General features: G+C 54.2%; 1 protein-coding gene and 1 non-coding gene across 6 annotated transcripts in view; one reads left to right on the plus strand and one right to left on the minus strand.

The window, feature by feature from the left end:
- Positions 1-16,434, minus strand: part of LIMS2 (LIM zinc finger domain containing 2) — a 32,043-nt gene extending 15,609 nt beyond the window's left edge. The window contains exons 1-2 of one of the 5 annotated variants that reach the window (XM_069464068.1): positions 16,361-16,434; positions 374-533 (exon numbers count right to left, since the gene is read on the minus strand). In XM_069464068.1, the coding sequence (XP_069320169.1) occupies positions 374-533; positions 16,361-16,371 (171 nt within the window). In that variant the 5' untranslated portion in view covers positions 16,372-16,434. Of the gene's footprint in view, positions 1-373; positions 534-5,793; positions 5,928-6,150; positions 6,602-7,009; positions 7,317-16,360 lie in introns of those variants that run through there. The other 4 variants (XM_069464132.1, XM_069464007.1, XM_069464167.1 and 1 more) reach the window with 4 other exon arrangements.
- A 4,701-nt stretch (positions 16,435-21,135) lies between these two features.
- LOC138387624 (U4 spliceosomal RNA) lies at positions 21,136-21,276 on the plus strand. The gene has a single exon (XR_011233940.1). It is a non-coding gene; the product is annotated as a U4 spliceosomal RNA (small nuclear RNA).
- Positions 21,277-21,847: the final 571 nt, after the last annotated feature.

The raw sequence follows: 21,847 nt of genomic DNA on the forward strand, positions 1-21,847 counted from the left end.
CCTCCCTTCAGGTCCGCCCACACGTTACCTGCCCTGAGCACTCACCTCCCCTCCTGAGAGCTCTCATTCCCAGAGCATCGGCACCGTCCGACAGACCGAGTAGTCGCCCTGTTTCCTTTCTGATCCCAACAAAGGGCCTGCCCAGCGACTGCCCAGAGAAGGCTGGGTGAAGGGGGACTCTCCTTTGGGACCCACGGCAACCAGGGGCACGGTTTACAGGCGAGGGATGGGCCCGAGCAGGAGTGGCAAGCACGGCTCTGTGCTGGCTCAAGACCCGCCCCGTCACTGGCCTGTCCTGCTGGCACCCAGAAGGTCGACCCTGAGCTGGGTCTGCGACGGTGCCCGGTGCCCCCTGCCCCAGGAGCATGCTCACCTCGTAGAAGAGCCCCTCGGGGAACGGCCGGAAGCACTGGGCGCACACGAAGCAGTGCTCGTGGTACAGCTCCCCGCTGCTGTGGACGATGCGCTCGGCAGGGGCGAAGCGGGCCTGGCAGCGCTGGCACACCGCGTTAGCCAAGGCGTCCGACATGTTGCTAGGGGCAGGGGAGAAGGAGGGCGGAGGTCAGGCCGGGCTGGGAGCAAGGTGGAGCAGCTGGGAGGGCTGCGCCCGGTGGACACGCCTCGCTCTTAAAAGGTTAAAATGCTGGCCGGGCGCGGTGGCTCACGCCTGTAATCCTAGCACTCTGGGAGGCCGAGGCGGGTGGATCGCTCGAGGTCAGGAGTTCGAAACCACCCTGAGCAAGAGCGAGACCTCATCTCTACTAAAATAGAAAGAAATTAGCTGGACAACTAAAAATATATAGAAAAAATTAGCTGGGCATGGTGGCGCATGCCTGTAGTCCCAGCAACTTGGGAGGCTGAGGCAGGAGGATCAGAGGATCGCTTGAGCCCAGGAGTTTGAGGTTGCTGTGAGCTAGGCTGACACCATGGCAATCTAGCCCCGGCAACAGAGTGAGACTCTGTCTAAAAAAAGGTTAAAATGCTTTACAGGATAAGGAAGATCCCTCCGGCTCAGTCCCCAGGCCGCTCAGTCTTCGTGGTCTGGGCTGTCTCCTGGGCTGTCAGTGGTCACCTCAGCTCCCACTCAGACCGCCTGTGGCCCCTTCCTCAGGGCCCAGAGGGTCTCTGGGGGTAGAACGTCACCCAGGTGTGGGTGAGCGGCTCTGCATTCACACCCTTATTTAATCCTGAGGTAACCCTGTAGCTACTATTGTCACCACTGTCTTCCAGATGAGAGACCTTCGCCTGGGAGAGTGTGAGCGTTGACAATGCGCCCAGCTCACACAGCGTGTGGCAGAGCCCAGACTTGAACCCAGACTGGCCAGATTTCGGGGGTTCCTTCCTCTGCACCGCGAGCTAGTTTCCAATCGACTGCCCCCCAATACACGGAACAACCCAACCGTGGAGAAGGCACGAGTGTGACTCTCAGGTGGGGACAGGTGAGGGGAGCAATCTTTTCATACATGCTGGGCAACTGCCTGTCCCAGGGCGGTGGTGGGCTTCCTTCTGGGAGGAGTGGAACCAAAACCGAACTAGAGGGGAAGGGCCCACAGCCAGCCAGGTCCGCACTCACTCCAGCCCAGAGGGGCCCTTTCGGACTCAAGAGCATGGGCAGGATGTGGCCCGAGACGCCCTGCCTGCCTCTGCCACCTCTGGAGACCCGGCACCTGTGCCTTCTGCTAGGAGAGCAGCGCACAGGTTCCGTCCCAGCACCACCTCCGGGGAATGGGGCGGCTGCTGGAAGGCAAGGCAGAGAGGGGTGGCTGCACTCATCGAGCAGCGAGGCAATCGGTTGGTAATGTCTGCCCAGGGTGCGGCTGGAGAGAGGCGCTCAAGCTCAGAGCCTTTGAGACTGACCTTCCAGCCTGCCCTGCCTCCCGGGGACTGAATCCTGTCCATCACTTGCCCACTGTTGCGCCACTACGAGCAGAATGCTTGAGCAGGTGAGGCTCTAGGAGGGCCTGTGGGAGGGCCAGCCTGAGGGTGTCAACCACAGGAAGAGGGGTCCTTAGGCAGATGGGCCCAGGCAGTGGAGAAGAGGGCTCCCTCTCAGGGCCTAAGGGGTGGGGGATGGGGCGGTGGGCCCCACAGCGGGTGCTGCCGCAGGGAGACAGACTGGAAACCGGGAAGGGCACCCAGGTGGAATGCCCTCTCTCCTCCGCTTGGGAACTCGAGTGTCAGGGGCAGGGCTGGAAGGCCACTCAGCAGGCCTCACCAGGACTTCTGCATGCTTCAGCCTGCCCTCAAGTGTGCTCCAGGGACCAAAGCCACCTCCTGTGTGCACATTTAGGCCAGAGGGGTGAGGAAGCAGGGATGGTGGCAACAGGAGTTGGGAAGAGCCCAAGATGGAAGGGAGCCTCCGTGCCCAGGGCCTCTCCCCAGCCCTCCCCAGCTCCCTGCTGGTCTCCACCAGGCGGGCCAGGCCGGCCATCAGCCATGGAGGACTGGCCACCCCAAGCCACCCCAGAGGGCTGGGCTGGATTTTGTCAGGACGGGCTTGGTTTCCTTCCCAGAGAACACACCCCCAAGGCGGCAGGGAGGATGTCCCAACACCTGACCGTGAACAAGACCCCGTGAGCCTTGGAGAGGTCAGAAATCAACAGGAAATCCTGCAACTCTGGGCCTGGAATTCCTTACTCCACACACGCAGAAAATGAAGCCAAACTAAGAATTTCAGTCCAGCCCCAGCCTTTAGAGTTGGGCTGAGTCAACTCCCACCAGCCAGTTGCTGCTGGACACTGGACCCCACATTCTAGTTACTGTCACTTCCTGAGTCCCCTCTCACCTTCCTAAATAGACTCTGTTACACTCTCCTCCGTCACTCCATTTGACTATGACGTGTGTTTCCCACCAGGACCCTAACAGCAGCTCAGCCACAGCCCTCTCCCTCCACCTTCCTGTCCCCCTTCCAGTCGGCGCCCCAGCAGCCGGACCCTACCCAGAGGACTGGCCCCAAACTGGTTGTCTAGTTCCCTGGCTGGGTCCCCGGGGACCTCGGGTGGAGCGTATTGCCGCCTGTGCCCCACATGCCTCGCATAAGCCCCGGCACAGCCAACGTCTCGGGCAGCAGGGCCCCCAACGGCAGCTCTGTGAGAGGCTCTGTGGCTGCTTCCCCGTGACACCCTGCTGGGAAACGCAGAACGTTCCAACCCACTGGCAAAGACAGGGATGGGTGGCATCTGAAGGCGCCCAGACAACTGAACTTCAGCACCGTCGGAGAAAATGCCAGCCGTCTCCTGCAGGGGAGGAAGGGAGGCAGCAAGGCCCCGCAAGATGAGCAGGACTCCAGGTCCCCCCGCCCAGCTCTAATCCTCACAGCCCAGCCCTGCCACCACTGTGGGACCTGGAAAAAGGCTTCTGTGGGCCTCACTTCCTCTTCGGTGCAGAGAGGCACCAGAGTGACAGGACGGCCTCAGGGAGCCGAAGTGGAGAGTGCCCCACAGAAGCATGCCCGGCCTGGATAAAGAGGGCTGTTGTTTTCCAGCAACCTGGGAGCCTTCCAGAGTCCCTCTGCCACGGCCAGTCCTGGGGAGGCCTGTAGGCTGCCTGGGCACCCTGCGAGAGGCCAAAGGGTCAGAGACACGGACATTCTACGTCCTCCTCTGCACATTCCAGCCAAGAACCGGGAGCACGAAGTCTGCCCAGCTCCCCGCAGGAGACATCAGCACCCGGCCCCGGCACAACCACACAGAACACACGGGGACGGGCAGCCTGGGAGCCAAGCCCTGGAGCCCAGGGTGCACGTCATCTCGCACCTCTTCCCCCAACCCTCCCCAGCACCCAGAAACAATCTCAATCTTAGCAGCCAACACAAGCCGGTCTGTTGCAAGATATCCCTGAGCTTTACCATTGTCAGCCTGGGGTGGGGTCAAGGGAGCCATCTCTGTGCCAGGTCCCTGTAAGGGGAGGTTGCTGGTTCCAGCAGAGGACATTAAAGCACAGAGAGGGTCAGTAACCTGCTGAAGGTCACACAGGATTGGACTCAGGCTCCCTCCTGTGGCATCCTATAGACACAGCCATTCAAGACTGTTTCTTCAACAACCCCAGACCTTTCTCTGTCCCAGCCTCCCACCCACCCGAGCCTAGGAAGACAGTGTGAGGGAAGAAGCAGGGGCCAGCCACTGGGCATCTGTCACACGTGAGATGAGCCAGGGCCGTGTCAACCTGGGCTGCAGACCAAGGGTGTGTGCTCTACAGCCAGGCAGACCAGCTCCCAGGCTGTGCGACTTGCAGCAGAGTGGTCTCTGACCCTTAGCTCTCTCATCTGTAATATGGGCTAGCAACAGCTACCTGCAGGGGTTGTTGGGAAGGTCAAGTGAGGTAACATCTGCAAGCACAGGGTACGCTTCCCTCCTTCATGCAACACAACTTCACTGAGCACCCACCCTGTTGCAGACACCATTCCAGGTGCGGGGACAGGTACCCTGCTGCAGCGTGGCCCAGAGCGAGCAGCACTGCCTGGGCCTCCTCCCCTGCCCCTCCATGAGGCCGGCCAGAAGCCAGCATCAGGGGTCACCTGGCTGCACACAGTCAACAGAAATTTACACAAAGCCAGCCCCACACCTTGCCACGGGGACGCTAGAAAATTAACACACTGCCGTGGGGTGCTGCATACACATGAATGTATCAACACCATCAGAAACGTACTCCAAATCTGTATGAAAGCTGTCTGAAATAGAGATTTTTCTGAAGCCATAGCTGTATGGACCTACCTCTTGGCTCTAGCAGCTTCGTTTACTTTTAAGCAGGTACACCTTAAATGGGTCACACTGACAAAGAGAACTGGCAAACGGCGTGAACCAGAAGCTCAAACAACAACAAAACCAAGCAGCGCAGAAGCACGTGCATGCTTCATGGGACAGTCCTGGGGCTTGAATTTCGTCATCATGCCCACGTCCCTCTTGCATCCTGGCCATGTTTTTGTGTTGCATCCATACCGTGGAAATCGCTCTCCAGCAAGGCTTCCGGCCTGTCAGTGCCCTGGCCACTCACCGCCTGATACCACGGTTTCACCCCAGACCCAGGGTCGTCCAGGGGCCAACAGATGAGGGTGTGCCTGTTCCAGCTCTGCTATGCTCAGCTGAGTTGGTCTCCTGAGCCTTGGGTTCCCCACCTGAACAATGGGCTCATCCAGTTCCCTCGCAGGCAGGATCCCAGCACATGGCAGGTACTACACGGACGGCCGCCCCGCAGCCTGCAGCTCCCACTCCCCACCCAGTACCCTGCCTCTCCCTCTGCTCTTCGCTGAAGACCCCTTTGATGGCTCAGGCTCTAATTCTCCTCTGGCAGCCCTCCCTGGCCCTGGGCACACAAGGAGCTCACAGCAGGCTGTATTTTCACTGGGCAGCATTAGCGCCTACCTTCCTTTCCTCCCTGGGCCCCCCACCCGCTCCCCCTACCTCTACACTCCTGCTCCTGGGCTCCCTCCCTGGCCCCCAGTCCCTCCTCCAGCCTCCTCTCCCACTTCCACCCCTGGGGACCCGTCTGCCACTTTGATGCAATGACCCCAAGCCCACAGCCCCATTGCTCTCTCTTCCCAGTTTCTACGGGACACTTCCACCGAGATGGCCCCCGGAGCGCTGCAAACCCAAGTTCAGGAGCCCCTGACCCTCACTCCAGGAAGCTACACTGCCATCCAGGCTCCCCTCTCGACCTCCCCACCCCTGCTAACTTAGCCTCTGAGATGCCCTGACGAGCCCCACCCTGCTGGCTCCTCCTCCCAGCCCCAAAAGAGCTTGTCTACACGGGCAATTCTCCATGGAATGAAGGTCAGGCTTTGGAGTCAAGTCCAACCTGGGTTCAAATCACAGCTCAGCCATTAGTTGGTTGGGTGATGTCCAGCACGTTCCTTGACCGCTCTGAGCCTGTCTGCCCGTCTATAGAGTGCGGCAAAATTCCCGGGGCTGTACCCCATGGGCTCACTAATCCTAAGGCTCTACCTTCAGCGCGCCCTGCCCAAGAAAGCTGGTCACAGATGACACCAAACCCAACTAGATTAAGTCGCGCCGCCTGCCCGTCGCCAATCCAGGCGGGTCCCCACGGTCGTCGGAAGGCCTGGGCAGGGCGGCCGGGGCGGGGTTTCCGAGGGAAGGCTGCAGCCCAGCTTTCCGACCATTGTCCCGCGCCCCGGTCCCGCCTCTCGCCACCTACCCGGGCGCGGAGGGCGTCGGGCTCTGCCGGTGCTGGCGCCGCTGGTACAGCCCCGACGCGGCGAGCGCTCCCAGCCGGGCCGCCATGGTCGCGTCACGGGCGGCTTGGCGGAGGGGCCGTCGGGCCACCCAGCCGCGGAGGGGACACGGGCAGGGCGGCCACCTCCGGCCAGGCACCGCGACGGGCCGGACGCACCGGCGTGCGGGCGCCTCCCCCGCGCTGGTCGGGAGCTCACGTTACTCGCTGGGACCGCTCCAAAGGGCAGCGGAGGCAACTCCAGATAGAAAGGATATTGTTCCGCGCCGAGGGGGCAGCTCAGTGAAAGCTGAGGCTGGCAGGGCTGGTCCGGCGGGGGAGGGGACTGAGCTGGGAAGGTCCCAAACAGCACTGAGGTGAGGTCCACAGTGACAGGGCAGGATGCCCAGGAGGTCTCGGTGGGATGTCACCTGCACAGGAGGCAACTCTAAGCCCCTAGGCTGATGAGGGCAGAGTCACCGCGGAGGGCAGCGTCGGACTGGCCAGTCTGGAAATGCTGCCAACAGCTAAGAAACTGATGAGGGAGCCCACACATGCCCACCTCCTGCCTTGCTCCCTTCCCCGAGAGCCCGTGCGATGAGCGCCACCTTTGAACACCCAGACCAGGGCAGCCCCTGTCCCCTGGGATCTGGGCAACAATTAGCCAAGCACCCCAAAAGAGGTCCACGATGTCAAAACTTAGAGAAAATATAATTCCCCCAGCCTGCCAGGAAGAGCAGACACAGAGGGACGGGATGGAAGACCACCAGGAAGGCACCATTTCACGTGCATTTTTACCTAAAGAGATCGGCAGGGTACATGTGATCCAAGTGTAAACACCTACCGTCAGCATCTAAACTGTGGCCACTGCCGGCCAAGCGGTCCCCATGGTCAACAATAAAACAAGGATCCAGAGCGCTGGCGGAAATCTTTAACACTGATTCTATTTCCCCGAAAAAACTTTGTAGTAAGGTCAGAAAGCTTAAGCAGTATCTTCTGCCTTCCCAAAGAAAGAGACAGTAGCCATCACTCCAGCCAGCAGAGCACTGGTCCTCCTTGGGGTGGGAGGAAGCCTTGGAGGGGGTCTCATGGCACTCAGATGCCAGGCCCACGCCGGGAAACACGCACCACCTAGCAAGCCCAAACAGGGAGGTACTCACTGAGCACTCTAGGGTCAGGTTGTAAGCCTTGAGTACAATATGATTTGTAAATGCAGCCCAATTCCAGAATTACCTAACACTAATCAATTTGACAAATATTTTTTTAAAGGTGGCCCCAGGGTCTAAAGGGCATAGAGACAGTGAGCCTGGGGGCGGGGAGCCAAAACAGACACCCACCCTCTGATGTAGACAGCTGATTGCTTAAGAAAACTTATGCAGAAAGTTTGGTTATAGCAGCTTCAAGTCAATGCCCTAGGGCCTAGGCCCTTCTTACCACCCCAACCCATCCCCTCCCATGTGGAAATCCTGAACGCTAGAACCCAGAGCTCTCATCCAGAGCCACAGTTTTGTGTAAGGAGGGAACACTTATTCAGGGCTCCTAGGATCACACACAGACCTGGGAAGGAGGCCACAGCCACAAGTGTTTTGTACAACGTAATTTGTAAATGAAGTTTAAGTACAAGGTTACTAAGTATTAGGTCATTAAATATGAAATGTCTGATTTCGAATCAAAAGTGTGCTTTATTATATCTCAAACAAGAAGCAGTACAGTTAATCAAATTATGCTCCTAAACTATAGACACAGATTTGCCATCTTGACAGTAGCTTGTTTACACCAGCAGCAAAGAAGCCTGGAGAGTGAGTGTCGATGAAATTGCGAAAGGCGTTTTCCACAGCTTGTTGAGAATTAAATACTTTCCTTGCAAGAAGTGGTCCAAAGCCTGGAAGAAGTGGTGGTCAGTTGGTGCAAGGTCTGGTGAATACAGTGGATGACGGAGAATTTCCAAGTCCAGCTTCTGTAGTTTGAGCAGCGCTGTTTGTGGGACATGTGGTCAAGTGTTATCTTGCAAGAGGATTGGCTTGTCTTTATAGACCAATTTCGGCTGCTTATTACAAGCATCCTCATCATTTTGTCCATTTGGTTGCAGTAGACATCCACTATAATTGATTGACCAGGTTTCATGAGGCTGTAGTGGATAATACTAGCGCTGGACCACCAAAGAGACACCGTTAGCTTTTTTGATGAATATTTGGTTTTGGACTGTGTTTCAGCACTTCATCTTTATCCAGCCATTGTGCCGAATGCTTGCGATTTGTCAAAAAGAATCCATTTTTCATCACACGTAACAACTTTATGTCTTAACAGTAAAGAAAGGCAAGCTTCGAGATGATTTCTCTTCTGACACTCATTTAATTCATGTAGTACCCATCTATCCAGCTTCTTTACCTTGCCAATTTGTTTCAAATGGTCCAGTATTTTTAGAATAGTAACATCAAACCTTGCTGCTAATTCACACGTAGGTTGAGATGGATTCGCTTCCACTACAGCTTTCCTTATCATCCTTGGTCTCAGGTTGCCCACATGGCTCATGTTCAAGATTAAAATCACCAGAATGTAACTTCTCAAACCATCGACGTACTGTGCGTTCATTAGCCACACCCTTCTCAAACACTTCATTGATATTTCAAGTTGTCTGCGCTTCATTGGTTCCACAATGGAACTCATATTGGAAAATAACATGAATTTTTGACTTATCCATGGTTTCACAAAAAGTGCTCTAAAAAAATTTTGAAAGATAATCACAAGCCACAACATGCATTTGACTGAGGCTGTACCTTCACAATAAAAATAAAACAAGATGTGTCAAAGTGAAATGTCAGAGATATCAACTGTCAAACTTAGTATTTAAGAAAATCAGACGTTTCATACTTAATAACCTATTACTAATCAATTCAACAAATATTTGCTGTAAAAGGGGGCGGCAGAAGCTATCAGAAATCGAGGGTGCCTTAGAGCCTGATTGAGCCCAAATCCCAAATCTCTGCACAGCCTTGCCACCCATTCTGCAGCCTGCGCTACTGCAGGGGTAGGGGTGGGGGCCACGCGGGGCTTCCCAGCCAGCACTCTGGCTCTAGAGGACATAGCTGCGAAAACACAGTACGAGTGATGCCAGCAAAAAATGGCGGAGTGAGGATCTCCAGAAGTTTGTCTCTCCATAAAAGCAATCAAAAAGCTAGCAGAAATAGTCAGATCTCCTTTTTCAGAACTCTGCAAATTCACCAAAGACTTGCAGTAACCCTGGGAGCATTTGATCAAGAAAAACAGATGAATCTTGTAATAACAGTGAGGTGGTGGTATTTTAACTTACTCTAGTCCCTTATCCCTGCTCTCTAACTCCATGGCTGCCTCGAATAATAACAGCCCACATTTCCAGTCAGGAGGGAGCAGAACAGAATATTATAAACAACTGCATGCCAGTAAATTAAATAACCTAGCTGAAATGAAGAACTTCCTAGAAGGACACAAACTACTAAAATGGACTCAAGAAGAAATGGGAAATCCAAACAGACCAGGAACAAGTAAAGAGACTGAGTTATTAACTAAGAAACTTTCCACAAAGAAAATCTCAGAACCATATGACTTCACTGGTGAATTCTACCAAATGCTGACGTAGAATTAACACCAATCCTTCACAGAATCTTAAAAAAAAAAAAAAAAAAAAAAAGACCAGGAGAGAACACTTCAAAATTCATTCTATGAGGTCAGTATTACCTTGATATCAAAACCAGACATGGACATCTCAAGAAAGCTATAGACCAATATCCCTTATGAATATAGATGCAAACATCCTCAACAAAATACCGTAAGCAAATCTAGCAGTCTATAAAAAGTGTTATACACCATGAGCAAATGGAATTTATCCTCAGAATATAGGGTTGGTTTAATACTAAAAAAACCAGTGTACTATACCATATCCATAGAATACAGGGAAAACACTACATGATCATCTTAAAAGATGCAGAAAACACATCTGACAAAATCCAACACCCTTTCATGATAAGAACACTCAAGAAATTAGGAACAGAAGGGAACTTCCTCAATGATAAAGGGCATCTACAAAAAACCTACAGTGAACATCATACTTAGTAGTGAGAAAAATGAATACTTTCTCCCTAAGGTCAAGAACAAGACAAAGATGTCCAATCTTACCACTTGTTTTCAAAATTGCACTGGAGGTTCTGGCAAGGACAAAAAGATTGGAGAGGGAGACATAAAACTATATTTATTTGCATATCACATACTCATATATATAGAAAACTCTAAAGATTTCCCCCCCCAAAAAACCCTATTACAGCTAATAAACAAGTTCAGCAAATCTGCAGGATATAAGATCAATATGCAAAAATCACTAGCAATGAGAAATCTGATAGGAAATTAGTTTAAAAATCCCATTTATGATAGCATCAAAAAGAATAAAACAATTAAGAATAAGTTTAACAAAAGAAATGCAAGACTTATTCACTGAAAACTACAAAACATTGTTGAAAGAAATTAAAGAAGACCTAAATAAATGGAAAGATATTTCACGTCCATGGATTGGAAAATTTAATATTGTTAAGATGGCAATACCACACACCGCACCAAATTGATCTAAGGTTTCAATGCAATCCCTATCAAAATTCTAACTGCCTTTTTTTTTTTACAGAAATAGACAAGCTGATCCTAAAATTGATATGAAAATTCAAGGGACCCAGAATAACCAAAACGACTTGAAAAAGAACAAAGTCTGAGGACTCGTGCTTCCCAATTTCAAAACTTACTACAGAGTTGAAATAATCAAGACAGTGTGGCACTGGCACAAGGACAGACACAGACATCAACAGAATAGTGTTGAGAGCACAGGACTAATCATATACATCTGTGGTCAACTGATTTTCAACAAGAGTACCAAGACCATTCAATGAGAAAGAACAGTCTTAACAACATCTTAACAGCTATATGCAAAAAATTTATTTTAAACCCGTACTTCATGCCCTATATAAAAATTAACTCACAATGGATCAAAACCCTAAATGTTAGAGCTAAAAGTATGAAACTCCTAAAATAAAACATAGATATTTTCATCTCATGACCTAGGATTAGGCTATAGTTTCCTAGATATGACAACAAAAAATCAAGCAGCTAAAGAATAAGTAAATAAATTGGACTTCATCAAAATTTAAAACTTGTGCATTAAAGTTTTAATCAAGAAAATGAAAAAAATCCACAGAAAAGGAGAAAATATTTACAACTCATATATCTGATGTGTCTAATATCCAAATATATAAAGAATTCTTACAGTTCAACAATAAAAAGACAGCCCAACTAAAAAATGGGCAGAGGATTTGAATAGCTATTTCTCCAAAGAAGATATACAAGTGGTCAACAGACACATAAAAACATGCCAAACATTAGTCATTAGGGAAAGGAAAATCAAAACCACAAATGACAGCAGTTCACACCCAGACAATAACAAGGGTTAGTAAGGATGCTGAAAAATTGGAACCTTCATACATTCCAATGGAATATACACCAGTAATGGAATATAAATGTAAAATTGTTCAATTACAATATTTGGAAAACAACTTGGCAGTTCCTCAAAAAGTCTAATATAGAGTTACCATATGATCCAGCAATTCCAGTCCTAGGTATGAGCTCAACAAAGGAGAAAAAAATATATTCACACAAAAACTTGTGTAGGAATGTTCATAGCAGCATTATTCATAGTAGCCAAAAAGTGGAAACAATTCAAATGTCCACCACAAATGAATGAATAAACAAAATATGGTACATCCATACAATGGGATGTCATTTAGCCAAAAGAAAGAATAGGTCAGTCCAAGTACAATGGTATTTACAACTAATTGCTCACAACCAGTTACAGATTTCTTTGTTCCTTCTCCACTCCCACTGCTTCACTTGACTAGCAAAAAAATGACTAGCGAAAAAAAGGAAAACAGAATGAGTACTGACGTGTGCTACAACATGGATGAAACTCGACAACATTCTGCTAAATGAAAGAAGCCAGGCACAAAAGGCCACGTGAAGTACGGTTCCATTTACACGAAATGTCCAGAACAGGCAAATGTGTAGGCACAGAAAGCAGATTCGTGGCTGCCAGGCTGGGAGGAGGGAGGACTGACTACAAATGGATACTTGGTTTCTTTTAGAGATGATTAAAATGTTCTGGAATTAGTGGTGACGGTTGCCCAATCTTGTGAATGTACTAAAAGCCACTGAACTGTATACTCTAAAAAGATGAATTTTATAATATGTGAATTATTTCTCAAATTAAAAAAAACACACACAAATAATGAAGAATGCAGTTATGTAGCTTCCTAGAGGCAGGGACCGAGGCCAGGGCTGCCACCCTGCGGCCCCAGGGTGCGTGCCATCGGCCCAGGGCAGAGGCAGAGACACCGCGACAGGCTGTCCTGCAGAGCCAGCGCTCCACCTGACTCTCCAGGGAGGCTGAGCACAACTCAGTCCCTTTGCCTGCCTCTGATGAATGACAAATTCCAACTCCACAGGGAATTTGACTTTGAACGATTTTACTTTCTTAGTTTAAAACTAAAACATTGTTACAGTGAAAATACCGGCATATTTGTATGACCCTCAAGCATGGGTAAGGACATATGGCTGGTTTTCCTTACATACATGCAGTCATCTCATCTCAGCAAGATGACGGAATCATCTCACGGAAGTGTCTCACTAAGGCATCCATTGAGTAAGTCACTTCAAGTGAACATTGAGCTTGAGCAAAGCTATGCCTAAACAGAATGAGTTATGTGCCTCCCTTTGTCCCCTCTCCCACCTGGAGAGGAAGAGCTAAGCAAGGGTCAGCACAGACAGAGTCACAGAAGGAAGCAGGAAGCAGGAGCCCCCTCCACAGTGGTGCCTGGGCCATCCTGCCGGCCGGCGCACAGGTGCTGATTGTTAAATTTCCAGGAATTCTGCAAACTGTGACTGCTGTGTTGCTAGCTTGAAACGAGCTGAGGTGCGGTATTGACACCACGGGACTGGACACCCGACACAGACCGGGCCCTCCATGCCCCCTTGTGCCGCTGGCCAGTCAGAGGAGGTGGGTCAGCTCTAGAAGTAGAAGGAAAGGGGAGGAGGAGAGGGGCCCTGGGCGGGGCCCACCTGGCCCATCTGGGGCTCAGGGCTCAGCTATGCCACATCTTCACAAGCCACATCATTTGTCACTCACTTCACACTTTGCTTAAACCTGGACTCCAGACTCCATCGCAGCCCATGTGCTCTGCTGAGAGCTCTGGCTGCCCCTGGGCGTGCTCCTCGCCCAGGGGGGGAGGGACAAGACTGGTGGATACGAGGGCTGGGATCTAGCAGCCCGCTCTACGCTGTACCAAGCACAGGCTCAGCACATAGTATAGCATACGACAGCCTCAGTGCGTGACTGTCACATGGCAGGTGGCACTGCATGCTATGGCAGGCAAAGCCATTGAGCTCGCACTGCCGTGGGCGCCAACACCCAGGCTCCATTGCCAGGAGTGCCAGGGATGGCTGAGTCCCTACGGACGTGGCCTTAATATCTTCCCTGTAGAGCAAAGGTAATGCCAAATGTCCCTGCTGCTGCGACAGTCAAAGATCCTGGGGTTTGAAGTCCCAAAGTCCCTGGGTCGCAGGCCGGGGCAGAGCCCCTCTCTTCGGAGGGCATGCCCTGTCCATCCATTGGCAACCACAGCACGCTCTAGGCCACATCCGCTCTTCTGCCCAGCTCAGCGCTCTCGTGGGCTTCAGCCCCTCACATCCAGCTGCCTCCCGGGGCGTCCCCTTAGACCTGCCACAGCTCTTCAAGCACTGCACACCCAAACCGAGGGTGCTGTCCACTTCCAGGCCTGCCACCACAATCAGGGCTTCCTCTGCACTCTGCCCCCCGGTACCCACCCCTCTGCCATCACCCCTGAGTCTGCCTCCTCTTCTGCCCCCCTCAGCAGCCCTTTTCTCTACACACACGCCACTCCAGGTCACTTTGGTGGCTCCCACTGCCCTCACTCTGCTCTTGCCTGCTGGGGTCCTGGGGAGAACGAGCAGGCAGAGCCCCTGCAGGTGTGCGAGCAGCAGGGGTGCTCCCCAAGGGCAGCCAGGCTCCAGACAGTAAGGGGGTGGCGGGGATGTGGGGAGAGCCAGGCGCCGGGCGTGTGGAACTGCCTGGTATCATTCGAGGACAGTGGACATGGAGCAGCCTCCTGGCATGAAACAGTGAAAACGAAACTTCATAGCTTCTGGGACAGGAAAAACCTCCCCTGCTCCGAAGGCCGAGTCGGGTGCCCGTTCCTCGCCAGCAGCCTGGCCCGGCTCCGTGTGGAGCACAGGGACGCGGCACGGGCACGCGTGCAGCTGGGGACACTTCGAGGGAGGCTGCAGCTGTAAAGTACGCTCACAGACGGCTCACAGCCACATCACACACACACACACACACACACGCCAAGAAAGAACTGCAGAAAGCCACCAAAATGTTCATAAAGGGTGGCGCCAAGCAGTGTAACTCTGGGTTTTCCTTCCTTTTTATGTTTCTGTTATCTTTATGTTTCTAGGTTTTTCCTAATTCCCTAAGATGAGCAGGAAAACTCCGACAGTGTTCTCCAAAGGCTATCGTCCCTGGTGGTTTGGTGACCAACACTTCTCAGACCCAGGGCCCCGCAGCAGTGAGGGCGGGCGGCCCTGCTCCCCCACCCCTGCCTTCCCGGCCAGTCCATCTCCAGGGAAGGCCCAGGGGACTCCGGTGAGCTGACCCCTGTGGGAGAACAGAGGTGCTGCCAGGTCTCCGATGCCCGCCCACTTCCTGCTGAAGTAGCGCTGCCTTATTTCTGATCCTTCCTGGACCCCAGGTAACCACCTCCATGAACCCCACCCCGCCTCAACACTGCTGCTCTGGCTGCTCCTGGCTCTGCCCCTGTTCCTTTCTCTCCTTTCTTTTCCTAGAAAACTGAGGACGGGAACCGGGAGCTGGCAGGGGAGCCCTGTGGGGAACAGGAGGCAGGGCTCCCCCAGCACCCTGGGGGTGACCACAGGCAGTCTGTGGGCCCACAGCTGCCACTCTCCCGGGGATGCGTCCCCCTATCTCACTGTACAGAGGGACCCTGGCCAAGGTTTGGGGGTGTCTCCAAGTCGGGGGAGCTGGCCTTGGGAAGACAGGATCCGGGAGTGGGCACTGAAGGGCATCTGAAGGGCAGGACTCACCAGGTGGCACCTCACATGCTATTATGGGCTCCCGGGGCTGCCCAGAGACCTCAGGCCACAGCCTTAAGGGCAGTCAGAGGCAGCACCCCTGCAGGCCTGGGACCACCCTGCGCCTCCGTAGGATTTGGGGCCTGGGCACTGCCCTCCACTCCCCAAGCCCCTTTCCCAGCAAAGCCAAGGGCCTGGGGCTCCCTCCTTCCCCAGGAGCCCTAAGTCACAGGGTTGGGAAGAAGAGCAACTTCCTGCCAGGACTTGGCTGGAAGGGGCCATGGGCCTCAGAGAGCAGCCCCTCCCACTCAGCCTGAGTCATCCCTTGTACCCAGCCATGTTCCAGAAAGGTCTGCAGAGGCCAACGCTGGCTGGACACTGGTGGACATGTGACCGGCCTCCTGAGTCACTCAGCCTCTGTGGCCTCTGGTTATCTCATCTGCGAAATGGCAACAAGAGGCCTGAGAGAGGAGACGGGCCTGGGGAGTTCCCTGTCCCCAACCCGCCCCCGCGCAGCTGGCGCTTGTGCGCAGTTCTGGCCATGTCCCCACACCCTTTACCATTTTTAACATTTCTACCACCCCAGGTTTGCAGAGGAGGAAACAACCTCCAGACACCACGGCTGACCCAGGACTACACGGCGGGGCTTGGGGAAGTCGGTGGAAGCCTACGACCACGGGAAGGGTTTTAACTTCGCCCTTTGGTTGCTGTGTGACCTCGGGCAAGTGTCCTGCCTGCTCGGGGCCCGGTTTTCCATCAGTGAGGGGATGGCTGTCGCACGGTGCAGGGTTAGGCGGCGGGTCGGACAGGGCTCCACCTGCTGCTGCCGCACCCGCCCCGAGGAAGAGATGCCGCGGGCTGGGGGGACCCTGCCCGACGGGCGCGCTGCGAGGGTCTGAGCCCGGGTCCAGCGGCCGGGGAGGCGGGGTCGGGTGGAGTCGCGGGGCGAACAGGGGAGCAGCTCCTTGGGCCGGGTCCCGCAGCCCGCCTCCCGGCCGGGGGGCGCCAGTGGGGTCGTTACCTTCCCGTCATGGTGGCTGCGCGCGTTGGGCAGGGGTCGCCTCGGAACTCCCTCTGCCGCCGCCGCCAGCCGAGCGCCCGCCAGCCGCCCGGGCGCGGAGGAGGGAGACGCCTAAAAAAGGCCAAGAGCGGCTCCGCCCGCCCGCCCCGCCCCGCCCGCGAGATGGGGGCGAGGGGGGACTGGGGTGGCGGGGCGGGCCTGCGAGGTGGGGGTGGTGGCGGTGGTGGGGGAGGTGGGGGAGGTGGGGGAGGTGGGGGTGGGTGGCCACCCGACCACCCGCGCAGCCCAGCTCCAGGGACACCCGAGCGAGCGCGGCCGGCGGCGGGCGTGGGTCACGTCCTCCCCACCCGGGCTCCGCTCACCACCTCCCGGATTCCGGGCATAGTTTTCCTTTTAAAGGGAGTGAAGTTATAATAAACGCGAGCAAGCACCCCCTCCACGCCCCCGGGACGCCCCGCCCGGAGCCCCCACCCCCGCGGTCCCTGGGCCCACCCGGGACCGGAACACTTGCGGGGGGATGCGTGGGGGCGATGGTGAGACCACCTCCCCGCCCGGCCTCCCAAGCCAGAGTTCCCACCGAGCCGGGCCAGGACAGCCTGTCTTTATTCCTGGGTGCCTCCCTCCCGGGGCACGGCACCCACCGAGGACAGCAGTCCACGCCGTCCCGCCCCCAGGGAGGCCAAGGACCAGGGGCGTTCACACTCAGATGCCCGCCATGCCCTCCCCGGGGAATACGCATTTCATCTAAGTGTGTGAGCCATCCCCTAACTAAGCAAAAGGTACCTTCAAAATGACAAAACCCAATGCCGATGTTGCAGAGGACAGCCAGGGACTTTCTATAATGAAGCGCTATAGACAAGCCACAGTAAGAGGCGTTAAAATAGCCTGATGATATAAAACCATTTAGGGGATCTATGCTGAGAAGATTAAACAAACAGAACAAAACATCCGCACCAGACTAAGGGCAGATAACCCCTGCTGCGCAGTGGAGCGTGGCTCCCGACTGAAGCAGCCCGAATACCGCCCTGCCGGCCGGGGCTGGGCAGCCCCATGTGTTAACAGGTATTATTAATACCTCCAGTCTCCGCAACCGGAAAAGACTATCCAGAACTGACCGTTCCAAGTAGAACGCCACAAATAAACTAACAGTGGAATTCAGAAAGATGAGTTGATAGTAACATGCAGTTCTGTCTGCAGAAATAAGCTTGGAAAAGACACCTGTTCCGGAGGTAGTTGATCTTGAAACGAGTGTGGTTTGCAGTTGTTATTTCTTTCTGCAATTGTGTCTTAGCTGATTCTGTTTGACTATAACGTGGTGGTTGATTAAGCATAAGTATGGATGATTTCTTGGTTCATCTGCCCTAGGGGGAGAAAAGCTTTACACGATCACTGACGCAGAGGCGCAGGCACGCTGCGGCCGGGCGTCAGAAATACACTGCCAGGTGGTTAATCAAGCACTGGGGTCTTGTGCAACTAAAGAGGATGAAAAGAACAGGGCAAGACACCAGAGGCCCCACTATCTCCTTCCGGGGACCCCATTCCTGCCTGAAATCCTCCCTTCCTGTGATTGCTGAGCACACACGGATCTGCCTGTGGCCAAACTAGGGCACTCCACTGCTTACCCAGCCACCCAGCCAGGCTCCTCCCCAGCCCAGGCAAACTCGTGAGAGCTACTGGGGACTGTGGGCCCTGCTCAGAGAGATACAGAGGCTGCAGTTGCCAGGCAGTGGGCCATTTATACATTCCTGTGCTCATTCATTCAAGAGCATTTATGCCATGTAGGGACTGGAGGTGCAGTGGGGAGCAAGAAGACATGGACCAGGCTGTCATGGAGTTCAGCAGAGGGTAAGGGATGGACAAGGAACAAACAAATAAATACTCAAACTTGATTTTAGACAGGGATCAGTGCTGCAGAGAAAAGGACAACAGGGGAAGGGGCTGCTGTAGAGCGGAGAGGCAAGGAAGGCTTGTGAGCAGGTGGCATTTGAGCTAAAACCTGGTGAAGACCCAGCCCTGCAACCACCTGCAGGAAAAGCATCCGGGAGAAGGAGCGGCAAGTGCAGCAGCCCTGAGTTGGGAATGAGCTTGGGGTACTCAAGGTCGGAAAGAAGGCCAGCGCATCTGGAAAATGTGGGGGGAGGGGAATAAGGGAGAGAGGCCTCCAGGTGGCAGGGCGCCAGGGCCACCGAAGAGTTTGGATTCCACCCTTGGAAGGGCGGGGGAGAGCTGAGCAAAGGCAGACATAACACGCTGGCAACTAGAGTGAAACCCAGAACGTAACTCTGAATGAAAAAGCAGCACCTGCTCCATCTGTAGCAAGTTCTAGAATAGAAAAGGTGAGATTAGTCAATGGTGGAAAAATTCAGAATGGGGACTCCCTTGGGATGGGATGGGGGCAGGGATTGACTGGGAAGGAGCATGTGGGAGCTGTCTGGGGCAATGGTAAATGTCTTCATGGGGTTTAGGTCACATGAGTGTGTATGTGTTTGTCAAAATTCACAGAATATATGGTTAAGATTTGTTCATTTCATTGTGTGTAAATTTTACCGCAAAAGAAAAAAAACTGTTAACAATATTGAACTCTGGTTAATGATGTGCATGCTGAAGTGTTTAGGTGGAAAGGTGCTGATGTCTGTAACTTACTTTGAAATACATTTTTGAAATCAACATGAACTGGGCACAGTGGCACGGCCCTGTCGTCCGAGCTACTCCAGAGACTGAGGCAGGAGGATCGCTTGAGCCCAGGAGTTTGAGGCTGCAGTCAGCTATGATGACGCCACTGCATTCCAGCCTGGGTGACAGAGCAAGACTCTGTCTCCAAGCAAAACAAAACAAAACAAAACCTCAAGATGGGTGGGTAAAGGGATGGACAGATGAAGAGAGAGCTGGTAAAGTAAGTCTACTATGATATTAATGGGAGCATCTCAGTCCTATCTTGAGTATTCCACTTTGATGAGTGCTTGAAATTTTTCGTAGCAAAACGTCAATGGGAAGATTCCCTGGCTGCTGTGAGTGGCTGCAGGGATGGTCTGATGAGAGGCACTGTGAGCATCCAGGAGGCCCTGGAGGGACAGTAGAGATGGCAAGAAGGGTCAGATACAGGGTCTGTTTTACAACCAACAGGATTTGCTGAGGATTTGGATGTGTGGAGGAGGCTGGCGCCGGTGTGGCCGTTGTGTGGCAGGTGTGTGTGTAACAGGTGTGAGTGTGGCGGGCGTGGGGGGTCAAGATAACTCACAGGTGCCCTTGCTTTCCTGGCTGTTGGCCGCAGTGGGGCAGCCAGGGCAGGCTGTCGAGGGGTGACCTTGCATTTAGGATCTTGCGGCAGAGGCCTGTGGGCATCGAGGGGAGATGGCGGCGGCCTCTGTAAACCTGGCTCTCAGAGGAGAGCCACTCTCTGGCACAGTTGTGGAAGGTTTGGTGCAGAGAGAATTTCAACCCTGGGGCTCAATGATGGCCCTAAAGGTGTCGTGCCCCCCAAGAGGGAGAGGTCGGGGGAGCACGGGAGACTGAGCAGGGCAGCCGGCAGTGAGGAAGAACAGGAGGGGGAGATGCTGTGAAGCCGGGAGGGAAAGAGCTCCGAGGAGGAGCAGCTGCCCTGTGCGCAGGCTGCGCTGCGCTGTGCAGAGGGGGAGGCGTCTGGGTTTGGGCAAGAGCAAGCCCCTGGGAGTGAGGGGCCTGCACCCACCTGGGGAGGGGCAGGTGGCGTCCCTGCATTGCCCCACCCTCAGGAGCACCCCTCACCTCAAAGGGGACAATGAAGGTGGCAGAGAATGTTGTAACTGCTCTGAAGGGAGGCAGAGAATGGGCAACAGCTGGAAGTGGGGAGGGCAGGGAGGGAAGAGGACACTCAGGGTGGTGATTCAGAACGGGACAGGTGGGGCTCGGAGATGTCTGAGGCCGAGGCTGGGCCCCAGCGAGCTGTCCTAGAAGGTGATGGAGGTGCAGGGGCTCTGGGGCTCAGGGTAGGTGAGCACCCCCTCCGCAGGCAATGCCTGCCCCAGTTTCCCCACCCTGCCCCTCTCTCCCTACTCCAGCCAACAGCCGCCTGCGCCAGCCCAGTGCCTGGGCCTCAGGGGGCCAAGAGGGGGCTGGGCTTCCCTCGAACGGCATGGCCCTTCAGTAGTGTGAAGATGGGGAGAGCCCAGAGGCCTCAGAGTGCCTCAAGTGGCCCCCTCCGGTATCCAGAGCCAAAGCCCTGCCCCCATGCGATGGCAGGGAAAGGAGAAGGCCTCATGGCCCTGAGGAGGTCTTGGGGCCTCCCACCACAGCGTAGGCCCTGGGGCAGGAGCCAGGGTGCCTTCCCAGGGTGGAACAGGTGTCATGCCCATTTAAGGATGGCCCCAGGTGACAGCCGTTCTACCCAACGGGCCTCTGCCCCAAAGCTGGTTTAGGCATTTCCCTCTCGGGGCATGCGGCCTGGAAACCCTGAGCTAGGCTGAAGTTTATTGGAGAAGTGGCATGGGGGGGGAGGCACCAGGGAAGAGCAGGGAAGGCCTGGCCCCCTCCAGCTGGGGCCCCTCCCCTGCCTGGCCAGGCCCGGCCGGAGGAAGAAGAGGGAGCGGCACCCGGCTCTGGCACCCACAGATGTCAGGACATCTGCTGTTTTGAAAAGTAAATGTTTCTCTTTGAAAGTATGAGCGCACCCTCAGAACTGCTACGTCTGACCAGCACGAAACGACCTTCTCTCTGGGCCACAAGACAGTTCAGTGACAGAAGTCAGAATGACGAGCCACTACTTCTTCCGACGGTTTGAGAACAAACGGCTAGAGCCCAGCTTTGCGCAGCTGCAGTGTCACAGCCAGCGAGGTTCATCTGGGGCGTGGTTATTGCTAACTGAAAACTTGTCCCAATGCCCCGACATGACAACTTGCAATATAATCAGCGTTGGCAATTTTTGACCGTCCCTACGGGGACTAAGAAAAAAAAAAATTAAAAAGAAGAATAAAGAATTTATAATTAAAAAAAAAGAGAGAGAGACCCAGAGATTCCCTGTAGTCTGGGGCGGACACAGAAGCCTTCCTGGGAGTGTCATTTACTGAGAGGCGGAGCTGGGCCACAGAGCCTCAGAGAGTCACGAAGGCCTGGCCTCCGCTCCGGGAGGAAAACGCCATCTCGCTGCTGCCTTAGCTGTGGGACAGACTTCATTCAATGCCCAGGTTTGGAACAAGAGTAGCCGAGAGCAGCCCCCAGCAGACATTCAGGAATGCCACATTTTTGCACCTCGAGCCCTCATGACCTCAGGTGTCCCACAAGAAACCACTTGGGCCCATTGACCACAGAGTTTTCGCCTGCAGGGACCGCAGCTGCTCCCTGCCTCCAAGAATATTCCATCCACATACTGGGGTTCATTTTGCGTCTCCGTTCCATAATGACCCTCCCGTCGGAGCCTCTCCAACCTCTGTCCAGAGTACAGGTCAGCTGTCTGCTCCCAGGCCCGACCTGTCCACAGGTGGCCTCACCGGCAGAAGGCCAGTACAGCCAAGG

The sequence above is a fragment of the Eulemur rufifrons genome, chromosome 1, assembly GCF_041146395.1.
Source record: "Eulemur rufifrons isolate Redbay chromosome 1, OSU_ERuf_1, whole genome shotgun sequence".
Taxonomy (NCBI): Eukaryota; Metazoa; Chordata; class Mammalia; order Primates; family Lemuridae; genus Eulemur; species Eulemur rufifrons.